Below are 22729 nucleotides of genomic sequence, written 5' to 3' on the forward strand. Positions count from 1 at the left end.
AAACAGGCGGGGGCTCTTTTCTCTAGAAAAGAGAAGGCTGAGGGGCGACCCGATAGAGGTCTTCAAAATTATGAAGGGGTTCGATAGGGTAGACGTGGAGAAGATGCTTCCACTTGTGGGGTGGGGGGGGCGGGAGTCCCAAACTAGGGGCCATAAATATAAGATAGTCACGAATAATCCAATAAGAAATTCAGGAAAAACTACTTTACCCAGAGAGTGGTGAGAATGTGGAACTCGCTGCCACAGGGAGTGATTGAAGTGAATAGCACGGATACATTTCAGGGGAAGCTAGATAAACACATGAGGGAGAAAGGAATGGAAGGATACGGTGATAGGGCGAGATGTAGTAGTGTGGAAAGAGGTTCGTGAGGAGCATAAACACCGGCACGGACCAGTTGGGCCGAATGGCCTGTTCCTGTACTGTAAATTCGATGTGTAAATAGTCTCGCTGTTGTGCGGTCTCTGGGTACGTTTACTCTGCAGTACTAATAGCTGCACTACAATTATAGTCCTATCAAAGGGATCGTTAAGTTACCAACACTCCAAGTCAACTCCTTTTACAGGACTTTAAAAAAGTATCTACCTTTATCCACATCATTACACTGGTTGACGAGGCAATTATAAACACATGCAAACAAGCATACTGTGCACATATGGGCTCATAATATTGGTTAATGAAGGATCTCTGCTCTATTAGCATTAAGAGGCAATGCCTGCCTCAGATTTGTCTGCTTTATAAATAAGAACAATTAAGCTGTTCAATGTTTTAACAGTTATGTGCCATAAAGATACTTTGGGTTGTTAAGATGAGAAAATCACTGGCGATTAAAATGCTGAAGGAACGATTAAGCAACACAAAACAACATGAGCCGTAGGAGAAGGAGGTATCAACTCAAGTGTGCGCGGGTTTGCGATTATCCAGGCAAATGTAGCAGCCATTTTGAGCACATCAAGATCCCACAACAACCAATGGGATAAATGATCAGTTGATGTGTTTCTGATGGCGTTGGTTATGGGAGGAATGTTGGCCCAAGACACCAGGAAAACACCCTCCTCCTCGTTGAATAGTGCCAAGGAATCATTAATGTCCTTCTTTTGTGTCACATGGGACCTTGTTTCCACGTCTCATCTGAAGGGGTAACACCACTTTTACACGTGAACTTCACAACACCATTTACTCGCATTTATTTCCCTCTGTTCCATCATCAGCTGGACCCGCGAAGCGAAGCAGTAACACCCTCTGCACCGAGCGGTCTAAATCGCAAATAAGCCCCAACGTTTCCTGATTGAATGATAACCGAGCACAGAACTGGTCTTAAAAAAACACACCCCTTCAGTTCCCGAGCTACGTCCTACGTTCGCTCCAGGAGAGGTACCGTTGAAGCGGACAAGCAAATAGGTCAGAAACAACACACACTCCAGCAGCACATAAATTGCTTTCTAATGAGATTTCTCCCTGCGCACACACTCCATACTGCTGGCATTTTGTTCAGCAGCTGTCCTGGTGCAAAGGGGACAGCGTGTGCACACACACTTCACACTGTGGGGATCTGGTAGCTCGGAGCATCTCACAGCGCAAACTGGATGAGTTGAAGTTATTCCGATTGGTGCCTGGAACATGTACTGGATTGTCTCCAGGTTCTGGAATTAAGTGGGGCTTTGAGATTCGCATTGGAATGTTAAATGCCTCCCGATTTGCTTTCTCTGTTACATTTCCCCTCTGCTTGGGCGTTGCCTGACGCCATTTCCTGGAAAGAAAGGTGCGCTGTTTTTAAAGCTTGGGAGCTTGAAGAATACACACCCCGCGCAGTCCGAGAGCCCCTTCCTCGCCCTGCTGGGTAGCAGCTTTCGTTTGCACTCTGTGGGTCGAGGAATCCCACTAATTACGCTCATTTACCTGCGGGGGAATCGCGGGTGGGAGAAAACAGAAGCGGAAATTCCCCGGACAATGGCTGCAGCTGACGGGAATAACTCGGATCCAGAAGCCGCTGGGCGGAATGGCAGGGGATCGATTGTGCGTTCAAACACTCCTCAGCAGAGCAAGGCTGGTGCTTTGATCTGGGTTGACGCTCAGTCTGTGTAAAATCCAAGCTGACATGAGCCAAGATGATTTTCAGCGCTGTCAGTGGGGTGTCCCGCCTGCCAGAAGTGAATCTCGGGAAATGGTGGGTCACCCGGACAAGGTGCCAGAGCACTGCCGAACGTCTGTAGAAATCTACCGCAGCACGAGTGAAGAGCTCCAGGAGAGGTGTGCGAAAGTTACAGATTAAAATTCGGCAGGGTCAGGCCGCCAATCAATTCTAGCATGATTCCCGACCTCTCTCCCCCTTGCCCAGTCTCTTCTGACGCTCTCCACCACTGTAACCATTTCCAGTTTCCTGGCCCTGACTGTCTCCTTTTCACCAAGGACGTTCAGTCCCTCTACAGCTCCATCCTCCAACCAAGACATCCTGCAGCCCTCCACTTCTTCCTTCAACAGCCTCCCAAAACAGTCCCCATTCGCCGTCCTCAGCCTAGCTGAAACCCACTTCTATGCCAGCATTCAGTTCATCTAGGTCCTACGTAAGCTACACTTGGATTAAAAACGATTTATCCACAGTTATAGAGAAAGATATAGAAAAGCACTACGGCAATCCTGGTTGAGCTGACCATTACCACTTCCAACTCTTTCCAAAATGGTTCCAGAGTGTTTGCTGCTATGACCCCCCTTCACCTGGGGTCCATTCCATGTGTTGACCATTCTTAAGACAAGCCTCCCAAATCCACCCATTACTAATTTGAATCCGTTTCCCCTTGTCCAGTGTCATAATTTAGTTTTAATCGGTATTGTGGGACTAGTTTCTATACAGTTTACTTTCTAGTACACCTCTATAACTCAAGAAGGAGTTAGATATAGAAACATAGAAGATAGGAGCAGGAGTAGGCCATTCGGCCCCTCGAGCCTGCTCCGCCATTCAATGCGATCATTGCTGATCATCCAAATTCAGTACCCGGTCCCTGCTTTCTCCCCATACCCCTTGATCCCTTTAGCCTTAAGAAATATATCTAACTCCTTCTTGAATATATTTAATGAATTGGCCTCAACTGCCTTCTGTGGTAGAGAATTCCACAGGTTCATCACTCTCTGGGTGAAGAAATTCCTCCTCATCTCTGTCCTAAATGGCTTACCCCTTATCCTTAGACTGTGACCCCTGGTTCTGGACTCCCCGACCATCGGGAACATCCTTCCTGCATCTAGTCTGTCTAGTCCTGTTAGAATTTTGTAAGTTTCAAGGAGATATATTTCTTAAGGCTAAAGGGATCAAGGGATATGGGGAGAAAGCAGGGACAGGGTACTGAATTTGGATGATCAGCCATGATCTCATTGAATGGCGGAGCAGGCTCGAGGGGCCGAATGGCCTACTCCTGCTCCTATCTTCTATGTTTCTATGTTAAATCTCTTCTGCACCCTCTCCAAGGCCTTCACATCCTTCCTAAAGTGCGGTGCCCAGAATTGGACACAATACTCCAGCTGGGGCCTAACGAGTGTTTTATAAAGGTTTAGCATAACTTCCTCGCTTTTGTACTCTATGCCTCTATCAATAAAGCCAAGGATCCCGTATGCTTCTCTATTGAATGCGTTGATTACTCTACTTGGAGTGATTGAATATATTGAACATTGAGGCTGCTCAAACACATAATCCTCTTAATTTCATCCTTAGCTATTTCAACACATTTCATGAGGTACTTACATTGCTCCTTTTTCTTCCCATGTGCAGGGCTTTACACATCTGCCACTGATCTGCCCACTTAGATATTTTGAGCCATAAAGTTGCAAAGAAATATGGATCCCATTGCTGTGAACTGCTGACTGTAATTGTTCTGTAATGCCTTTAATTTAAGGAGTCTTAGGTGCACTCTTTTTATATTAGCCAACACAATTAAGAATAACTTGCATTTTTATAACACCTTTAATGTAGAAAGACATCCATCCCAAAGCGTTTCACAGAGAGTCGAGGAAAAGAACGGGCGTCGAGCCACAGGAGAGGGAAACCAAAAGCTGGTCAAAGAGGGAGGTTTTAAGAAGAGTCTTAAAGGAACAAAGGGAACTGGAGAAACGGAAGGATTTGGGGAGGGAAGTCCAATGAGTGGAACGTAGGTGGCTGAAGGCACGGCTGCCAATAGTGGGACGAAGGGAGTGGATGGACAACTGTAGTCAGTGTATTTCAGAGTAACTCACGGAGGGCATTTCCTGAAGATGTGCTAACACACTATATAAATGCAAGGCTTCCTCTAGCACCATCGGAGAGAATCGGTAAAAGTTTAATACTTAGAAATAATGTTGTACAGTATCATACGTGCACTTAAGACATTCATGTTAAATTCTTCATTCCATTATTTAGCTAGGATGTTAATCTATTTATTTTAAATGGGTAAAAGTCCCTGTTAAAATGAAGGAAACAGGAACCAAAGACTCATATGCTTATCTAACCTCCCCTTAAATGCATCTATACTATTCACCTCAGCCACTCCCTGTGGTAGCGAGTTCCACATTCTAACCACTCTCTGGGTAAAGAAGTTTCTTCTGAATTCCCTATTGGATTTCTTGGTGACTATCTTACAGGAAACTCTTTATTATCCGGCACCGACGGGACCGGCGTGGTGCCGGTTTATCAAAAAGTCTGGATTACAGAGAGGTATAGTTAAAAGGTACGACAGCTCCGTACACAGCAACAAATCCAGGCTTCCCTGTTGCTTAGCAACAAGTGCAGGAACCCCGGCCACAGACCAAGCGTCCCTGTTGCTTAGCAACAAGTGCAGGAACCCCGATTACACAGCCACAGATCCAGGAACGGACACTAATATGAAGTAAAACTTACCTGAACCTACTCCTGAATTTTGCCGGTTAACAAGATTTCCGGTTATTTAGGTGCCGGTAAATCGAGAGTTTCCTGTATATTGATGGCCTCTCGTTTTGCTCTTCCCCACAAGTGGAAACATTCTCTGTATCCACTCTATCAAAACTTTTCATCATTTTAAAGCCCTCTATTAGGTCACCCCTCAGCCTTCTCTTTTCAAGCGATAAGAGCCCCAGCCTCTTCATCCTTTCCTGATATGTATACCCTCGCATTTCTGGAATCATCCTTGTAAATCTTTTTTGCACCCTTTCCAGTGCCTCTATATCCTTTTTCTAATATGGTGGCCAGAATTGTCCGCAGTACTCCACGTGTGGTCTAACCAAGGTTCGATACGGGTTTAGCATAACTTATCACAGGGCAATATCCCACGACGTTATTTCCAAGTATCAATCGGTTAATCCTTCCGACTGAGCAGGTTTTTACTAGGGGAGGGGGATCATTGCTGCCTTCATCAATTCGATGGTAAACTGGTGGAGCGCATTGCTCGCCCGCTTCTTATTCGCGGAAATGAAAATCGGTCGGGTTTTACAAGGAGTGGCCGATCAGCTCCGCCAATTTAACGCCTTAGTGATGAGGTCGCCAACTCTGGTGGGGTGACGTAAGAAAACTACTAGGCACTTGGTCTAAGCGTTAAACAAAGCTTTAATCAACTGTTTTACAACATGGAGGTCTAGTTGTGTCCTTCACTAGTTCCTGTTAAGAATGTCCTGCGCAAGCTGGGCCCTTGCCCGAGTATTTATACTCTCCCTGGACAGCGCCACCCGCAGGCTGCTCAGTATTATTTCATAAGTCTTTCTTTCATGAATGACTGATTCATGTCAGGGTGTACACCTGGAGGATTCGTCACATGACCACCCACCTCAAACCACCCCGCCCCACACTTCCGCCATTGGTCGGTCCGCCGGGTGCCACCGCCAATTGAAAAGGGAACGGATTCTTGATTACCCGATTGGATTAATCTTGACTTGTTCATGAAAGAGCCTTTTCCCCCCCCCCCCCAATATTTTTATTAACTAATAAATAAGAGTGTTCAAAGTAAATGAAAGAAAAACACAATTTTGTTTAATGTCCTTGTGATTTTCCTCTTGGGTGTTGCAGTGTCCTGGAGGTTAATTTTCAATTCCTGGAGACTCCAGGGCCATCCTGGAAGGTTGGTAACCCTGCCAAGCGATGAAGGTGAAAATGACCCCCCCCCCCACCTGGAGTTTATGGAGTTGAGGTCACAGATCAGCCGTGATCCCATTGAACGACGGAACAGACTCGAGGGGCTGAATAGAAACATAGAAGATAGGAGCAGGAGTAGGCCATTCGGCCCCTCGAGCCTGCTCCGCCATTCAATGAGATCATGGCTGATCATCCAAATTCAGTACCCTGTTCCTGCTTTCTCCCCATATCCCTTGATCCCTTTAGCCTTAAGAAATATATCTAACTCCTTCTTGAATATGTTACTATAGTTGTGTGTGTTTTTTTTGTTTTGTTTTAAACATCACCCCTGAAACGAGGTCCGATCAAACAACTTACGGAAAACTCGTAGTGAGAGATGCGCTCGTAATCCAAGGGCACGGCCACTCGGACCCGGATGTCTATCTTCCCCTGGCCTGACGTCGGAGATATGGTGAAATGGTCCGAGTTGTTTCCCACCAGCTGGATGTCAAACATGCTGTTGGGCGCCTGGAAAGGAAGGGGTAGAGAAATAAAATCGGGCTTTCCGTTCCGGCAATTTGGGACTGCGCAAGGTTAGCACATCGAACACAAATCACAACTCTGCCTCGACAGCCGGGGAGACAAGGAGGGGGGGTGGGGGGGGCGAGGAAACCAAATGATGTCAGAAGTATGCAACATAATGGCACAACTTAACAGCGTATAATCAGAATTCTTCGGAATCAAGTAAAAACCATCAAAGAAAGGTGTACAATTTCACGCATGGAGTGCTGCTAATGGCGAAACTGTCTGACTGTGACTGTACGCAGTGACTGGGCCCTTAGCCCTGGGCAGCACAGGCTACTGCAGAGAAGCTCATCATCGCTGAGAATTTCCACTTCATCAACAGCAGGGAGTGAGCCAGCTGTCAGGGTATGATTTGTAAATCATAGAGACACACACACGCACACGCATCGACACATGAAAAGAGCAGCGGCGACTGTTTGAATTCCAGCAAGCAGCAAAAAAATGAAAAGTAAGTGGAATCAGAGAGAAAAAAAAAAATCCCTTTTTAAAATAAGGTAACAGATGACCCAAAAATCGATAAAATAAATGAATCCTTTTAGTGCTGACAGCCTGTCTCAAACAGATTACAAGCCAGTGGCTGCGTAAATAATATGCAGCAAATAAGATTTCCTAGATAGTTCCATGAACAGTGGAAATTTACAAATGTCTTGTACTCCTGCATTGTTGAAGAACCCAAATACCTTTTATTTGCATTTTGCAACTAATTTTATTCCCCATTTCCCCCCTTTCATTCCTCCCTCCCTCCCCACCCCCAACTGCACCTCCCAATGCCAAGCACCATTTCTTATCAGTGATCGCAGGCAAAGTAAGCAATGCCACCTCGGGGGCATGCCAGCCAGGAACAAACCATGATCAGCTCAAGAGGCACGTCGCACACCGCCTCGCCTTCAGACTTTCACTTTCACCCCTGTGCCGCATTTCTGCTCGGGAACCAGCCAGGTTTGAGCACTCGGGTGATTCTGTGCGCCCAACAGGGGTCACAGCTGAGAGGGTTGTCCTATGCGGAGAGATCGAGTGGAATGGGCCTATACTCTCTGGAGTTTAGAAAAGCGAGAGGTAATCTCGTTGAAACGTATTAAATTCTCAGGGGGATTGACAGGGTAGATGCAGGGAGGATGTTTCCCCCTGGCTGGGGAGTCTAGAACCAGGGGTCACAGTCTCAGGATAAGGGCTCAGCCATTTAGGACTGAGATGAGGAGAAACCTCTTCACTCAGAGGGTTGTGAATCTTTGGAATTCTCTGCCCCAGAGGGCTGTGGATGCTCAGTCGCTGAGTATATTCAAGGCTGAGATTGATAGATTTTTGGATACTAAAGGACTCGAGGGATATGGGGATAGTGCAGGAAAGTGGAGTTGAGGTCGAAGATCAGCCATGATCTTATTGAATGGCGGAGCAGGCTCGAGGGGCCGAATGGCCTACTCCTATCTTTTAATGTTTTTATGTTCTTAACAGGGGAACCATAGCTGTAGGAAGCATGGGTCGGAGAATCGGGAATACAATTCAGAAGCTCTGCTGGGAGTGATGGGTCACAGAAATATCCCTCTGATCTGTGAGATATCACAAACCCCTGCCCAGCTTCCCTATCCCCGTGATGCTTTGCGCCAACATATCACTGATTTCGCAATTCAATTTTTTATTGCCAAGAGCGCTCTCTATTTTCTTCCAAATTTTCTCGATCTCCCAGGCTGAGCAGTCACGAGTAGGTGGACAATCTAGTCTCAGACTCCCACTAATTGCACTGTGAGGCTACGTGGGAGTAGTCCAGGGATAAGACTTCCTCTGATCTTCCTGTCCCACAGCAACACGACTTGAGATTGGAAAGTCAGTGGGAGGGGGCCGAAGTGATCCTTGGCCTTTAGTTTTAGTATTCTAACAATTTAATGTGTGCAGTGAATATAACTCCTCGTGTGATGCCAAGATCTCCGATATCAAACTACCCCCCCGACGATGTCATAAAACAGCCTAACTGCCCTCGGTTGCAAATAATGTATTAATAAATCAAAACCAATTCAAAAACCCACAGGAAGCTTTGATGTTTCTCTGAATATTGAATGGTTCAAAGGGGGATCTGATGGCAAGAATCCCCTTCTCTTCTTTCAGGAGAAACTGCCAGTATATGTTTTTTGCTGTTCAGTCTTCAAACAATGCTGAGCATTTTGCCACGTTCCATAAGAAACCCGGAAGAAAGTAAACCGATAAGCAAGCTGCAGTGGAAAGATGCATCTCCTGGACTGAAAACCAGTTCTGAATCCACATCAACACTTCGGGCTGGATTTTTTACCAGCCCCGAGGAGACGGGTTTTGGAGGTGGGACTGCTGGCAAAATCAAAAAGAATGGGAGCGGGTCCCCGCTCCCAACCCGCCTCCAAACAATCTTCCCGGGAGTCGGGTCCCCGATTTGCGCAGGGACCCGACTCCTAGCGGCGGGTAGAGGATTATAGCCACTTAACTGCCTGTTAACAGGTAGTTAAGAGGCTTTTTCCCCATTTTGAGACTACTGCTGCGGGCTTCCAGACGTCGGGGAACCCTGCCAGGGTAAGTGAGGCGGCTGTGGGTCTACTGCAATGTTTGTGTATAGGTGACAGCTGCAGAAGTGGTGTGAAGGATCCAATGGGACACTGGTGAGTATCAGAGGTAAGGAAATATTGGGAGAGTCATTTTTAATGTGTTTAGATTTATCTGTAGGTGACAAACTTTGAAGTGTTTGTGTGACCTCACCTCATTGGGAGAAGTGACAGATCACTTCTGTACCCTCACCTGCAGCTGACATTTGTTTTATCCTAAGGAGTCATTGGAGAGCCTAGGAGCAAGGGCACACCTTTGTACAGTGATTGTCAGTGTTTGACAGCACCTCAATCATCTGTCAAAAATAAATGGTACGTGTCCCTTTAAGAAAACCGGCAGATGAAGCGTCATCAACTGACGTCATCTGACACCGGCTTTCCCTTAAATGGCCAGCAAGCCCACAGGGCGGGGCTTAACAAGGCCAATCAGGGGAAAATAGCGTCTGTGCGTCGGACGTCGCTGGGGGCGGGACTAGAACCCAGAAGGCATCAGTCCCACCCTCAACTCGTCTCAGCTGGCAAAATCCAGCCCTTCATGTTTCTGGGAACTCATTAAGCACTCACTACTTCAGAAGATAATACCTTATTCCTGCGTGAATTCGTTGAAAAGAAATAGCTCTGTGCCTCTAAATGCACCACCCAGCCACACTTACTCCCCACCTCCACCCACCCGCCCGCCCCAGTTCCACCACCCACCCTTACCCCCACACACACCCCACTAGACATAACTGCCTCCACCCACCACCATCGCAACTTCCACCGACACACTTACCCCACCCCCTCCCCCAACACCTCCACCCACCCGCTCTTATGGGATCTTGCTGTGCACAAATTGCCAGCCGCGTTTGCTAACTTACAGCAGTGACTACACTTCAGCTATGGCTCAGTAGGTAGCACACTGGCCTCTGAGTCAGAAGGTCGTAGGTTCACGTCCCACTCCAGGGATTTGTGCACATAAATCTAGGCTGACACTCCCAGTGCAGTACTGAGGGAGTGCTGCACTGTCGGAGGTGCCGTCTTTCGGATGAGACGTTAAACCGAGGCCCCGTCTGCTCTCTCAGGTGGAAGTAAAAAGATCCCATGGCACTAATTCAAAGAAGAGCAGGGGAGTTCGCCCCGGTGTCCTGGGGCCAATATTTATCCCTCAATCAACATCACTAAAAACAGATTATCTGGTCATTATCATATTGCTGTATGTGGGACCTTGTTGTGCGCAAATTGGCTGCTGCGTTTCCTACATTACAACAGTGACCACACTTCAAAAAGTACTTCATTGGCTGTAAAGCGCTTTGGGACGTCCTGAGGTTGTGAAAGGCGCTATAGAAATGAAAGTCTTTCTTTTTTTTTTGTTCCTTATTCAATTTCTGAGAACATCGAACTTTTACCACCTTGTGGGAGTTATTATAACGTTCCACTCCTGGTTGACCTTGGATAAGACTCTACAAAGACCTTTCAAGCATACGTGCTTCTCCTGAGGAGAGAGACACAGGAGGAGGGTGCCTGAAATTCCCCACATGGTGAGTTTGCAAACCCAACAGTTCCATCAGGGAAGTGTTCCGACATCCCGCGCGACAACAAGCTCGCGAGCAGCACTGGCAGGAGCCTGGCAGCAGGGCGCCTGCTCCCCATCTCTGTCGGGATGCTGCAGAGAATTAGAATGAGGACAGAAAAATTAATTATGGAACGCTGTGTGAAGTAAAATACTAAAAAAATTGCTTTATTTTCCTGAAATTTTACTTCGGTGAATTCTGAAAAATATTAAATGCTCCCTTTCGGGTTCGAGTCATGCAATATGATTTTAACTAATTAATTACCCCACAGCAGTGATGTTGGCAAGCGCTCCATCCCTTATTTTATCAGGTGCAGTAAAGCTACTGCAAGAATCATTAGAGTTTTGCTATTTCTCTCTTGCTAGTGTCATGCATTGAATTACCACTCAAATTCCTTACAGAAAGACACCAGAGATCAATTGGACTCAACAAGCTTTCAGCTTATCTCTGCTTGATGGGTGAAGCCATTGATTTTTTTTCCCCCCCCCTTTCAATCTATTTGTTGCTGTATCACCATCCATTCCACACCAAATTAAATCTTGCTCGAAGCGACCTGCAAGTGTGCACCTGCAGAGCTGAAAGCAAATATCCAAAGGGCAAATGGAGGAAAGGCAGAGTGCTCTACGGGGCCCAGACAGAAACAAGCACCGCCAGCCTTCTCTACATTAACATTTGAACGGTTTGGGCCTCATTGTCTGTGCCTGGTATAATTAAATCAAATTCAGTAACAGAATAACCAAGTCAGTAACTGTGCAAATGTAATTTAGTTCGTGTCTTTATTAAACCAGAAAAAAAAAATAACCTACCAGATGTTTAGTGTGATATTAAGATGTTTCCAGATGGAATATAGTTTAATTTATTATTCCTTCAGAATCTCTCCTGTTTTGACTCATAGAATCATAGAAATTTACGGCACAGAAGGAGGCCATTCGGCCCATTGTGTCTGTGCCGGCCGAAAAAGAGCTCTCCAGCCTAATCCCACTTTCCAGCTCTTGGTCAGTGCTGTTAGGGAGGGAGTTCGTTCAAGGAAAATGACCCAGCAATGATAAAGGAACGGCCGATATATTTCCTAGTCAGAGTGGTGTGCGACTTGGCGGGGAACTTGGAGGTGGTGGTGTTCCCATGCGCCTGCTGCCCTTGTCCGTCTAGGTGGTGGAGGTTTTAAAATGAACCGGTCCTGTTGAATGTTAAGGCCGTGAGATGTGCACGATTCTCACAGACAGCAGGTTCCCCACACCACCAGTCACGGCTACAGCAAGTGTGAAGGACAAAAAAAACCCCACCTTGGGCTACTACCATGTACCTCATAATCATAATCATAATCAACTTTATTGTCATTGTTAGTGCACAAGTGCAGTACAACGAAATGTAGGCTTGCGGCTCCCGAGAGTGTACATTTAGATTAAGACATTTAAACATTCAACATACATTTGGCTTGTAATACATTAACATAAACATAACCATAATAAAGTGCATTGGCAGATGTGCAGGCTTTAGAGTTTATTTGTGGAGTTCAGTAGGATGACAGCCCTGGGAAAGAAGCTGTTCCTAAATCTGGTCGTACGGGTGCAAATGCATCTGTAGCGTCTCCCAGATGGCAGGAGGGCGAACAGACTGTGGCTGGGGTGGGTAGGGTCTTTGATGATGGACCGTGACCTCCGTAAACAGCGTTTCTGGTATATGTGCTCTATGGTCGGTAGCCGGGTGCCGGTAATGCGTTGGGCAGTTTTGACTACCCGCTGCAGGGCTTTCCGGTCATAGTAGCTACAGCTGCCATACCATACTGTGATACAGTTCGTCAGGATGCTCTCTATTGTGCAGCGGTAGAAGTTAGAGAGGATCAGGGGTGACAGGTTACATCCCTTCAACCTCCTTAGGAAATATAGGCGCCGCTGGGCCTTCTTCACCAGAGAGGAGGTATTGAGGGACCAGGAGAGGTCTTCTGTGATGTGGACTCTGAGGAACTTAAAGCTGTCCACCCTTTCCACCACAGCCCCATTGATGTGGATGGGGGTGTGACTTCCGCCTTTAGACTTCCTGAAGTCCACAATGATTTCTTTGGTTTTCTTGATGTTAAGGGCCAGGTTGTTATCGGCGCACCATTTCACGAGATGCTGGACCTCCTCCCTGTAGGCTGACTCATCGTTGTTGGTGATCTGGCCTACTACCGTGGTGTCATCCGCAAACTTGATGATGGTGTTGGAACCAACCAAGGGTTGGGGCCAAAGATATTAGGAGAGATTGTCTGCCCATCTTCTCGGCCAGAGACAGCCAGAGCGATGGTGGAGAAAGCAAATTAACGGGGGGGGGGGGGGGGGGAACTATTCTCCTCCCAGTAAGGATATCGTTAAATGTTGCAAAAATCACAGTCGCTTTTCGCAGTGAATTTTCATTTTTGCCGATTTCTGGAGCCAAAACAATTTCAGCGTAATGGTTCAACAAATCCACCACCTCGTCGGCAACACGTCAGAATGTGGTTTCTGAACAAACAAATTTGCAACCAATATAATTGGGAAATGTCGTGAAAGCCTTCATACGTAGGCCTTGAAATTACACGCTGCCTTATACATAGATAACAACAACTTGTATTTATATAGCGCCTTTAACGTAGTAAAACATCCCAAGGCGCTTCACAGGAGGATTTTAAGACAAAAAATTTGACACCGATCCACATAAGGATAATTTAGGGCAGGTGACCAAAGGCTTGGTCAAAGAGGTAGGTTTTAAGGAGCGTCTTAAAGGAGGAAAGAGAGGTAGTGAGACGGAGAGCTTTAGGGAGGGAATTCCAGAGCTTAGGGCCCAGGCAGCTGAAGGCACGGCCGCCAATGGTGGAGCGACTAAAATCAGGGATGCTCAAGAGGCCAGAATTAGAGGAGCGCAGATATCTCGGGAGGTTGTGGGGCTGGAGGAGATTACAGAGATAGGGAGGTGCGAGGCCATGGAGGAATTTGAAAACAAGGATGAGAATTTTGAAATCGAGGCGTTGCTTAACCGGGAGCCAATGTAGGTCAGCGAGCACAGGGGGTGATGGGCAAACGGGACTTGGTGCGAATTAGGACACGGGCAGCCGAGTTTTGGATGACCTCAAGTTTACATCGAGTGGAATGTGGGAGGCCAGCCCTGTGTGCGCATTGGAATAGTCAAGTCTAGAGGTAACAAAGGCATGGATGAGGGTTTCAGCAGCAGATGAGCTGAGGCAAGGGCAGAGACGGGCGATGTTAGGGAGGTGGAAATAGGCGGTCTTAGTTATGATGCCTTTAAGGGGAAGCTAAATAAGTACACTGAAGTAAGAAAACTACTAGGCACTTGGTCTCAGCGTTAAACAAAGCTTTAATCAACTGTTTTACAACTTGGAGATCTAGTTGTGTCCTTCACTAGTTCCTGTTAAAGAATGTCCTGAGCAAGCTGGGCCCGTGCCCGAGTATTTATACTCTCCCTGGACAGTGCCACCAGCAGGCCTAGCACTGTTGCCTCACAGCGCCAGGGACCCGGGTTCAAATCCGGCCTCGGGTGACTGTCTGTGTGGAGTTTGCACATTCTCCCCGTGTCTGCGTGGGTTTCCTCCGGGTGCTCCGGTTTCCTCCCACAGTCTAAAGGTGTGCGGGTTAGGTTGATTGGCTATGATAAATTGACCCTTAGTGTTAGGGGGATTAAATACGTGGGGTTACGGGGATAGGGTGGGATATGTGTTGGTGTAGGGGTTACGGGGATCGGGTGGGATATGTGTCGGTGCAGGCTCGATGGGCCGAAATGGCCTCTATCTGCACTGTGGGGTTTCTGTGATTCTGTGATTCTGTGATAAGTCATTTCCACATGAATGACAAGATTCATGTCATACACGAGGGTGAAAGGAATAGAAGGATACGCTGACAAGTTCAGATGAAGTAGGGTGGGAGGAGGCTGGTGTGGAGCATAAACACCGGCACGGACCAGTTGGGCCGAATGGCCTGTTTCAGTGCTGTAAATACTGTGTAATTAGCGAGAAATATTCAGTGAAATTCCTTTGCTATTTTATTTGGGGAGCTCACGGATTTATTTTAAATAGATTAACATAACAGAGTTAAAATAGCAGACAAGGAATTTCATCTGAATGCATTACGTGTTCATAAGCGAAAGTGCAACATTAAAGTACCAATATCAAAAGATATTAAATCATAAAAAGGACATCTCTCATTATCGGTAAAATTCTACTGAAGACGTTTTGAACCCAGCACCAGAATAAAAATTACTCAGTGCCCGTCATGTAGCTTAATTACTCCTGACATTGAAGGTGATTTAATTACCTCTGCACTTGCCAAAAAATGTTAGTTGAATCTTACGCTCAGAAAATTAATTTGAAAAATAAGGAGGTTATTTCTGTGGTGCAGACAATGAGCTGGTCAATGTGCTCAGGGAGACGTGTAATATAAAATATCTGATATTAGGGGTTCGATAGGACAGACGTAGAGAAGATGTCTCCACTTGTGGGGGGAGACCAGAACTGGGAGTCATCAATACAAGACAGTTACTGATGGATCCAATAAGGAATTCAAGAGCAACCTCTTTACCCAGAGTGTGGTGAGAATGTGGAACTCACTACCACAAGGTGCGGTGGAGGCGAATAGCAGAGATGCATTTAAGGGGAAGCTCGATAAGTACATGAGGGAGAAAGGAACAGAAGGTTAGGCTGATAGGGTGAGATGGGAGGAGGCTCGTGTGGAGCACAAACACCGGCATGGACCAGTTGGACCGAATGGCCTGTTTCTGTGCTGTGAATTCTGAGTAATTCTATGATGCAGAGGGTCAGGAAGACACAAGTTCATATTTGTTTAGAAATTTAGGGGGAAAAATTCAGTATCGCCCCGTTAGGGGCGCCATTAGCGGCCGTGCGCAAAGTTTAGCACCTGGCGCTAATTATCACCTCCGACGGCAAACTTGGCTTTTATCGCCCCAGGAGGTGATTGGAGGGCTAAACCAGGCGCTTCACACCTGTCTTAAGGTGCAAAGGCCGAGGAGCGAGGCGCTACCTCAAAGCGCGGGCGAAGCTCATGTGATGTCAGTTAGCAATGGAACACAGACACACTGGCGCCGGCCAGTTCTTAAAGGGGAGTTCTGACGAAAGGTCATCGACCTGAAACGTTAACTCTGTTTCTCGTCACAGATGCTGCTTGACCTGCTGAGTTTCTCCAGCATTTTTTTGTTTTTATCTTGAAGGGGAGGGTTGATTTTGCTCTCCATCCACATCCTGCTCATTGCAGCCTTGAATCTCGGCCTGGAGAGACCTGCACATCAAATCTGCTGGAAAGAACAATGGAGAGACCCAGGGAAAGAGCTCAGAGTGCAGCCCCCACAGTCTCTTCTAAATCGATACAAGGAAGGGAAAATCAAAATGAACCTGCAAAGTGCTGCTCAGTACCCAAAACTCCTTCACACAGCGTTGAATCTCTCCAGAAGTCTCTCTCTCTCTCTCTCAGAATGGGTGGTGCAAAAATGTCACCAACAAAAAAAGGCAGGAAGCGGTCGCCTTTAAATAGCGCTCCCCCAGTCCCTTCCTGACTGCAAAACGCTCCCCTCACCCTGTCGTTGCTAGCGGCAGGCGGTAAGGCAGGGGGGGCGCCACTCAATATCCAGTCCGGGGCGCTACGCACTCGACTGATGTCACGATCTGCGGGCGCAGGAGATCATGGCGGTAGTGTTTAGCGCTGCTGCAAAATGTCTGGTCAATTTCGTGAGCGGCGCAAACATCGCCGCGCCCGGCGCTAGTTGCTTTGCGCCCCATTAGTGCCCTCTTAAGGCGCTAACGGGAAGCGCAAACAACTGAATTTTTCCCCCTTAACGTTTAAAATGCCCCAAGATATTTCACAGATGAGAAATTGGCGGTGAGCAGCAGCAGCAGAAGTTAGGGGAGTTGATCAAAGGAAGAGAGATTTTGAGATGGCTTTTTGGATTCGGGGACAGAGGCAGCAAAGGCAGAGTAATTAAGGATGCGTGGAACCACAAAAAAAAAAGCCAATTAATCCGGCTTTTGTCCAAGTGATCTATGTACAGTTCTTCACTGTCACAGAATCGCTGCAACTTATTTAATCTCCTGGGAGGAGATGACAAACCACTGTGACACTATCGAAAGAACTAGTTTCAAAAAGCAAGGAAACAAAGGATAGGATACAGAGGGATAAACACACTGAAAGGTGGGAGATGGATGGCGGAATAATGTACAGATGCTCTCTGCAAGCTGAAAAAGCAGCTTGGTCAATGTTAGATGGTGAATCAGGTTTAAAATCTTTGATCAACCATCTAAACATCCACTCAAGTTGTTGTTTAGAAGCAAAAGTACCTCAGCAGGTATTTGGCTCCCGCCCATCAGAGCATTGATTTCCAAATTGTTGCTAGCGTTTAGCAACTCTCTCCAATCTCACTCACCTTACTTCTGCAACCTATTGCAGCTCGCACCCTCCACTCATCCGCCTCTAGGCTACTGTAAACATGCTTTCCTCACCCCCTCTGCTCCCTGATCAACTCCAGGTCATTCAGTGACGTTACTTCCACACCTGGGAATTCTATTCGCAAACCTCTCCCTCTTGTAGTATCTCTTTCTCCACCCGCCCTCCCCGCCCATTACATCGCTCACCACCTTCAAAATTTCATTAAAATTTACCCATTCAACCGCTAACTTTACCCAGCTCTGCTAACGCTTGTGCCTAACCCTGCTCAGGTCCGACCACCACTTTGTGAAGCACCTCAAACCCTTTATCACTACATTAACGGCTGCGTATAAGGGCAAACTGTTAGTAGCTTTCAAAGCACATTTACCGTCAGCTCGAGCTCACAAAATATTTGCTGAAAACTCCTCACCGTTAAAAGCAAAAAGCAATGTGCAGAATCTCAGCAGAATGGCTGCAATCTCTGAATTGCAAGTCATCTTACTTAATTTGGGACCAACACTAAAACGGCAGCCATAATCTTTCAAAGAGCTAAACGGTTCCAGTGTACACCTGTGCAGTATTTCACAAATCATTTGGAAACAAGAGCTCGTCTTCAGATTTAGAAGAGAGAGGGTGAAAAGACAATGTAGATTTACACAGAGGATGGTACGTGCACAGAATGGACCAGCAAGGGAGGCAGCAGGAGCTGACTCTATCAACAAAGAGTTGTGTAAGTATCTGGTAAAAATGATAGAGGGGTGTGAGAGGCAGTGTGTGATAAGATATCTCCTCGACACTGGGAACAACCAGATTGGCCGCAAGAGTCTTTTCTGGTCATGTGCATCCCTACGTTCCAATGACAATAACTGATGTAAGAAAACTACTAGGCACTTGGTCTAAGCGTTAAGCAAAGCTTTAATCAACTGTTTTACAACATGGAGGTCTAGTTGTGTCCTTCACTAGTTCCTGTTAAGAATGTCCTGCGCAAGCTGGGCCCGTGCCCGAGTATTTATACTCTCCCTGGACAGCGCCACCCACAGTATTATTTCATAAGTCTTTCGTTCATGAATGACAAGATTCATGTCAATAACCATGACACAAAGGCACAGGGAAGAATTTGAAGGGTTTATGTGAATGTCTCCTCCACTGCCCAATGCACATTGAAGGCCATCAGTCAAGCAACGACAACAACTTGCATTTATATAGCATCTTTAACATAATAAAACGCTCCAGTGAAGCACCGTGGGACATATCAGACAAAATTTGACACCGAGCCACATAAGGAGATACTAGAACAGGTGACTAAAAGCTTGGTCAAAGAGAAGTAGGTTTTAAGGAGCGTCTTAAAGGAGGAGAAAGCGGTAGAGAGTGACATGAATCAGTCATTCATGAAAGAAAGACTTATGAAATAATAATCAGCGGCCTGTGGGTGGCGCTGTCCAGGGAGAGTATAAATACTTGGGCATGGGCCCAGCTTGCGCAGGACATTCTTAATGGGAACTAGTGAAGGACACAACTAGACTTCCAGGTTGTAAAACAGTTGATTAAAGCTTTGCTTAACGCTTAGACCAAGTGCCTAGTAGTTTTCTTACGTCAGAGGGGTTTAGGGAGGGAATTCCAGAGCTTAGGGCCCAGGCAGCTAAAGGAACGGCCGCCAATGGTGGAGTGATGAAAATCAGGGATGCTCAAGAGGCCAGAATTGGAGGAGCGCTGAGATCCCGGGGATGGTTGTGGGAGTGGAGGAGATTACAGAGATAGGGAGAGGGGGCGAGGCCAAGGAGGGATTTGAAAACAAGGATGAGAATTTTAATGCACATCGATTGCTGCACAGAACGGACGAGGGAGCGGGAAATCAGCCAGCAGACAGCGTGTGAAAGTTGACAACACTGCTCGATGTATTACACCCACATCACAGCTTCACCACAGGCACACATCCTTAATGCAGCTACAATATCTATCTAAAGTGTTCATCGATCCCTCCAATTAGCGTCGCAGCTTGTGCTCGTATATCGACTCCTCCGTTATGATGGAGGCAGAACTGCCTTGAGTTTACAGCACCCTGCCCCCGCCACACAGTGCTGCCCCCCGATTATCAAAATCCACGAAAAGGCCTTGGACAACGTGGACCACTTTCCATACCTCGGGAGCCTACTGTCAACAAGGGCAGATGTCGACGACGAAGTCCAACACCGCCTTCAGTGTGCCAGTGCAGCCTTCAGTCGCCTGAGGAAGAGAGTGTTTGAAGACCAGGACCTCAAACCCGGCACTAAGCTCATGGTCTACAGAGCAGCAGTGATACCCGCCCTGCTGTATGCCTCAGAGACATGGACCATGTACAGCAGGCACCTCAAAAACACTGGAGAGGTACCACAAACGCTGCCTCCGCAAGATCCTGCAAATCCACTGGCAGGATAGGCGCACCAACGTCAGTGTTCTTGCTCAGGCCAACATCCCCAGCATCAAAGCTTTGACCATGCTCGATCAGCTCCGATGGACGGGTCACATTGTCCGCATGCCCGATACGAGACTCCCAAAACAAGCTCTCTACTCGGAGCTCCGGCACGACAAGAGAGGTGGGCAGAGGAAACGCTTCAAGGACACCCTCAAAGCCTCCTTGAAAAAGTCTAAGATCCCTACCGACACCTGGGAATCCCTGGCCCAAGACCGCACAAAGTGGAGGAGAAGCATCCAGGAAGGCGCCGAACACCTCGAGTTTCTTTGCCGGGAGCAAGCGGAAGCCAAGCACAGGCAGCGCAAGGAGCGCACGTCAACTCAAGCACCCCACCCACCCGCCCCTTCAACCACCGTCTGCCCCACCTTGACAGAGACTGTAGGTCCCGCATTGGACTCATCAGTCACCTGAGAACACATTTTTAATGTGGAAGCAAGTCATCCTCGGTTCTGAGGGACTGCCTAAGAAGATGATGATGGAGGCAGAACTGCCTTGAGTTTACAGCACCCACGACCGGAGGTTGACCGAGAAGCTAAGACAGCCATCAGCTACGTGACGGGAGGCAGCCGCCAGCTTTTAAATCAGGTTGCATCTCGGTACTTACGTCATCTTTATCTTGCACTTGGATGAAGAGAGGGAGCGCAAAGCCCACCTGTGCCAATTCAGTGATGCGGACACTGTACTCCGAGCGGTTGAATTCTGGCGGATTGTCATTGACATCAATCACCAGTATATTAAACGTGGTGGAAACTGTAGCATTTGACGGGGTCCGGTCATCATTCAATTCAGTGCCCTGCACAGACAAGGAAGAGGAGAAAGTATTAAAAAAAAAGCAGACAGACATTTATAAACCACTCTAGAAAACGTTTCAAGGTGTTTACTTTTAAATGCAACGGCCGTTAGGTAGGCAAACGTGGCAGCCAACCGACACACAGCAAGATCCCACAAATAGCAATGAAACGAATGACCAGAAGGAACAGCACCTCATCTTTCGAATAGGCACTTTACAGCCTTCTGGACTCAACATTGAGTTCAACAATTTCAGACTACAGGAAACGCTCTTTTAACTGGCACTTAAATATCCGGAAATCTCTCTTAACCAGCAAAATTCAGGAGTCAGTTTTACTGTATATTAGTGGCCGTGTAACCGGGGTTCCTGCACCTGTGGCCGTGTAACAGGGACTCCTGGATCTGTGGCCGTGTAACTGGGACTCCTGGATCTGTGGCCGTGTACGGGGCTCTCGTACCTTGGTAAGTATACCTCTCTGTAATCCGGACTTTTTGATCAACCGGCACCACGCCAGTCCAGTTGGTGTCGGATAAAAAAAGAGTTTCCTGTATAACCTCGGCCCCTATTTTTTCACATGGCAGCTGTTGTTGATTCTGCCATCCCCATTTGCAACATTTAATCTCTCCGGCCTTCCACCGTATCACAGACCCTCCCTTTTGTTCTTTCTTCCCCCTCCCCCTCCCTCCGCACTTGCTTAAACCCTGTTACATCTCTAACTTTTTCCAGTTCTGATGAAGGGTCACTGACCTTAATTTGTTAACTCTGTTTCTCGCTCCACGGATGCTGCCTGGCCTGCCGAGTGTGCCCAGCATTTTCTGTTATTTCAGATTTCCAGCATCCGCAGTATTTTGCTACCCGGAAACTCTCATTTAAACGGCACCTAAATATCCGGAATTCTCTATTAACCGGCAAAATTCATACTCCGAAAACACCTCAATAACCGGCAATGTTTCCGAGTCTCCCACGGTGGCCGAGTTAGTCAGGGGGGGTAGTTCTCCAAACTGCCACTACTCGGCTTCTTGGCGCTGTCGGGAGTCGGAACACCTCAATACCCCTGTAACAGGAGTCGGACTCTCCCACGCTGCCGGGAGTCTCTTCTGATCCGCCATTTTACAGGGGTACTGTGTGTCTCCCACGCTGCCGGTAGTCATTGCATTGCATTACCCTCAACTGGCAGTACTATACTTAATCAAGCATCTTCCACCATCCATTTAACACAACATTCTGTAGGTGAGTACCCAATTACTGTATACTGCATAGTTCTTGATTTTTTTATTTTTCTTTGTTAAAAATAGCCTCGGTAGATAACCCTCTCCGTCATCCGGAATTTTTAATCAACCGGCAACACGTCGGTGCCGGATACCAAAGAGTTTCCTGTATTGTGTTGCGGTGGTGTTGGCTGAGGGAGGAATGTTGGCCAGGGAGAATGCCACGCTCTTTCTTGGAACAGTGCCGGGGGAATCTTCAATGCCCACCAGAAGAGACAGACGGGAGTGTTGTTGAAGTCTCGCTCAAAGGGCAGCACCTCCATCAACGCAACACTCCGCCGGTACTGCACCACAGCGCCAGCCTGGATTACCATCGACCACACGATGATAAAAACTAATCACTGACAGAATCTAGCCATAATATACCTAACAGCAGCAATGTGAAGGGTCAGCTTGTAGTGATTACTCGCCACTTTCCCGCTCTGAACAAGTAACGCTTGTTGAAGTGTAAAGAATATACTTTTTAATACTTATCCAACTGTTCGGCTGCTAAAATCAATGGGAACTGGAGTCAAGAGTCATAAATCCATATTTAACAAATATGTATTCAGCAGCTCGCCAGTTCTCATATTGATTTTAATTTAAAAAAAAGAATTCCTGGGAGTTAAACATAAATCCAAAAAGCTAAGTCAGCACTTTATATGGTGTGCATATGCTTCAATGCTCATTTTATTAGAACTTTCAGGTTTAATTTAGCGATTGAATGTAGAGTCAAAAATAGAAACTAGCAAACAGAGGGGTGGGTAGATGGAGAGAAAAGGCGAACTGATAATCATTGGGTTTGGGGCGGCTGAAAGAATCAAATTCCGTTTTTATGACGTGACATCCCGGGAATTTTTACTGGTATTTTGGGGGACTGCATGCCGCAGTTCATGCCACTTTTCCGTGAGGGTGGATAATCAATGGCCTTGCCGGTCGTATACAAACGGCTCTGCTATTCCCTTTGGGTCACTGGTTTACAACCAGTTCTGTTCTGTTTTTGTGATCTAGGATTCTTAGCGGTGCTTTGGGGAACCCACTTCTGTGAATCCACCCATTTCTCCGCCAGCACTGAACAGTCGCACCCTTTGGCAATCGC

The 22729-nt window shown here is 47.0% G+C and overlaps 1 protein-coding gene across 1 annotated transcript in view; it reads right to left on the reverse strand.

Annotated features, from left to right (window-relative positions):
- Positions 1 to 22729, reverse strand: part of LOC147098679 (cadherin-23-like) — a gene marked incomplete at its 5' end in the record, with an annotated part of 367151 nt that overhangs the window by 144139 nt on the left and 200283 nt on the right. The window contains 2 exons of the mRNA XM_085969993.1: positions 6420 to 6569; positions 20198 to 20386. Coding sequence (XP_085826119.1) covers positions 6420 to 6569; positions 20198 to 20386 — 339 coding nt within the window. The remainder of the gene's footprint in view (positions 1 to 6419; positions 6570 to 20197; positions 20387 to 22729) is intronic.

This window comes from Somniosus microcephalus, chromosome 29, assembly GCF_052327205.1.
Source record: "Somniosus microcephalus isolate GS21.2 chromosome 29, FLI_Smic_1.0, whole genome shotgun sequence".
NCBI classification, from domain to species: Eukaryota; Metazoa; Chordata; class Chondrichthyes; order Squaliformes; family Somniosidae; genus Somniosus; species Somniosus microcephalus.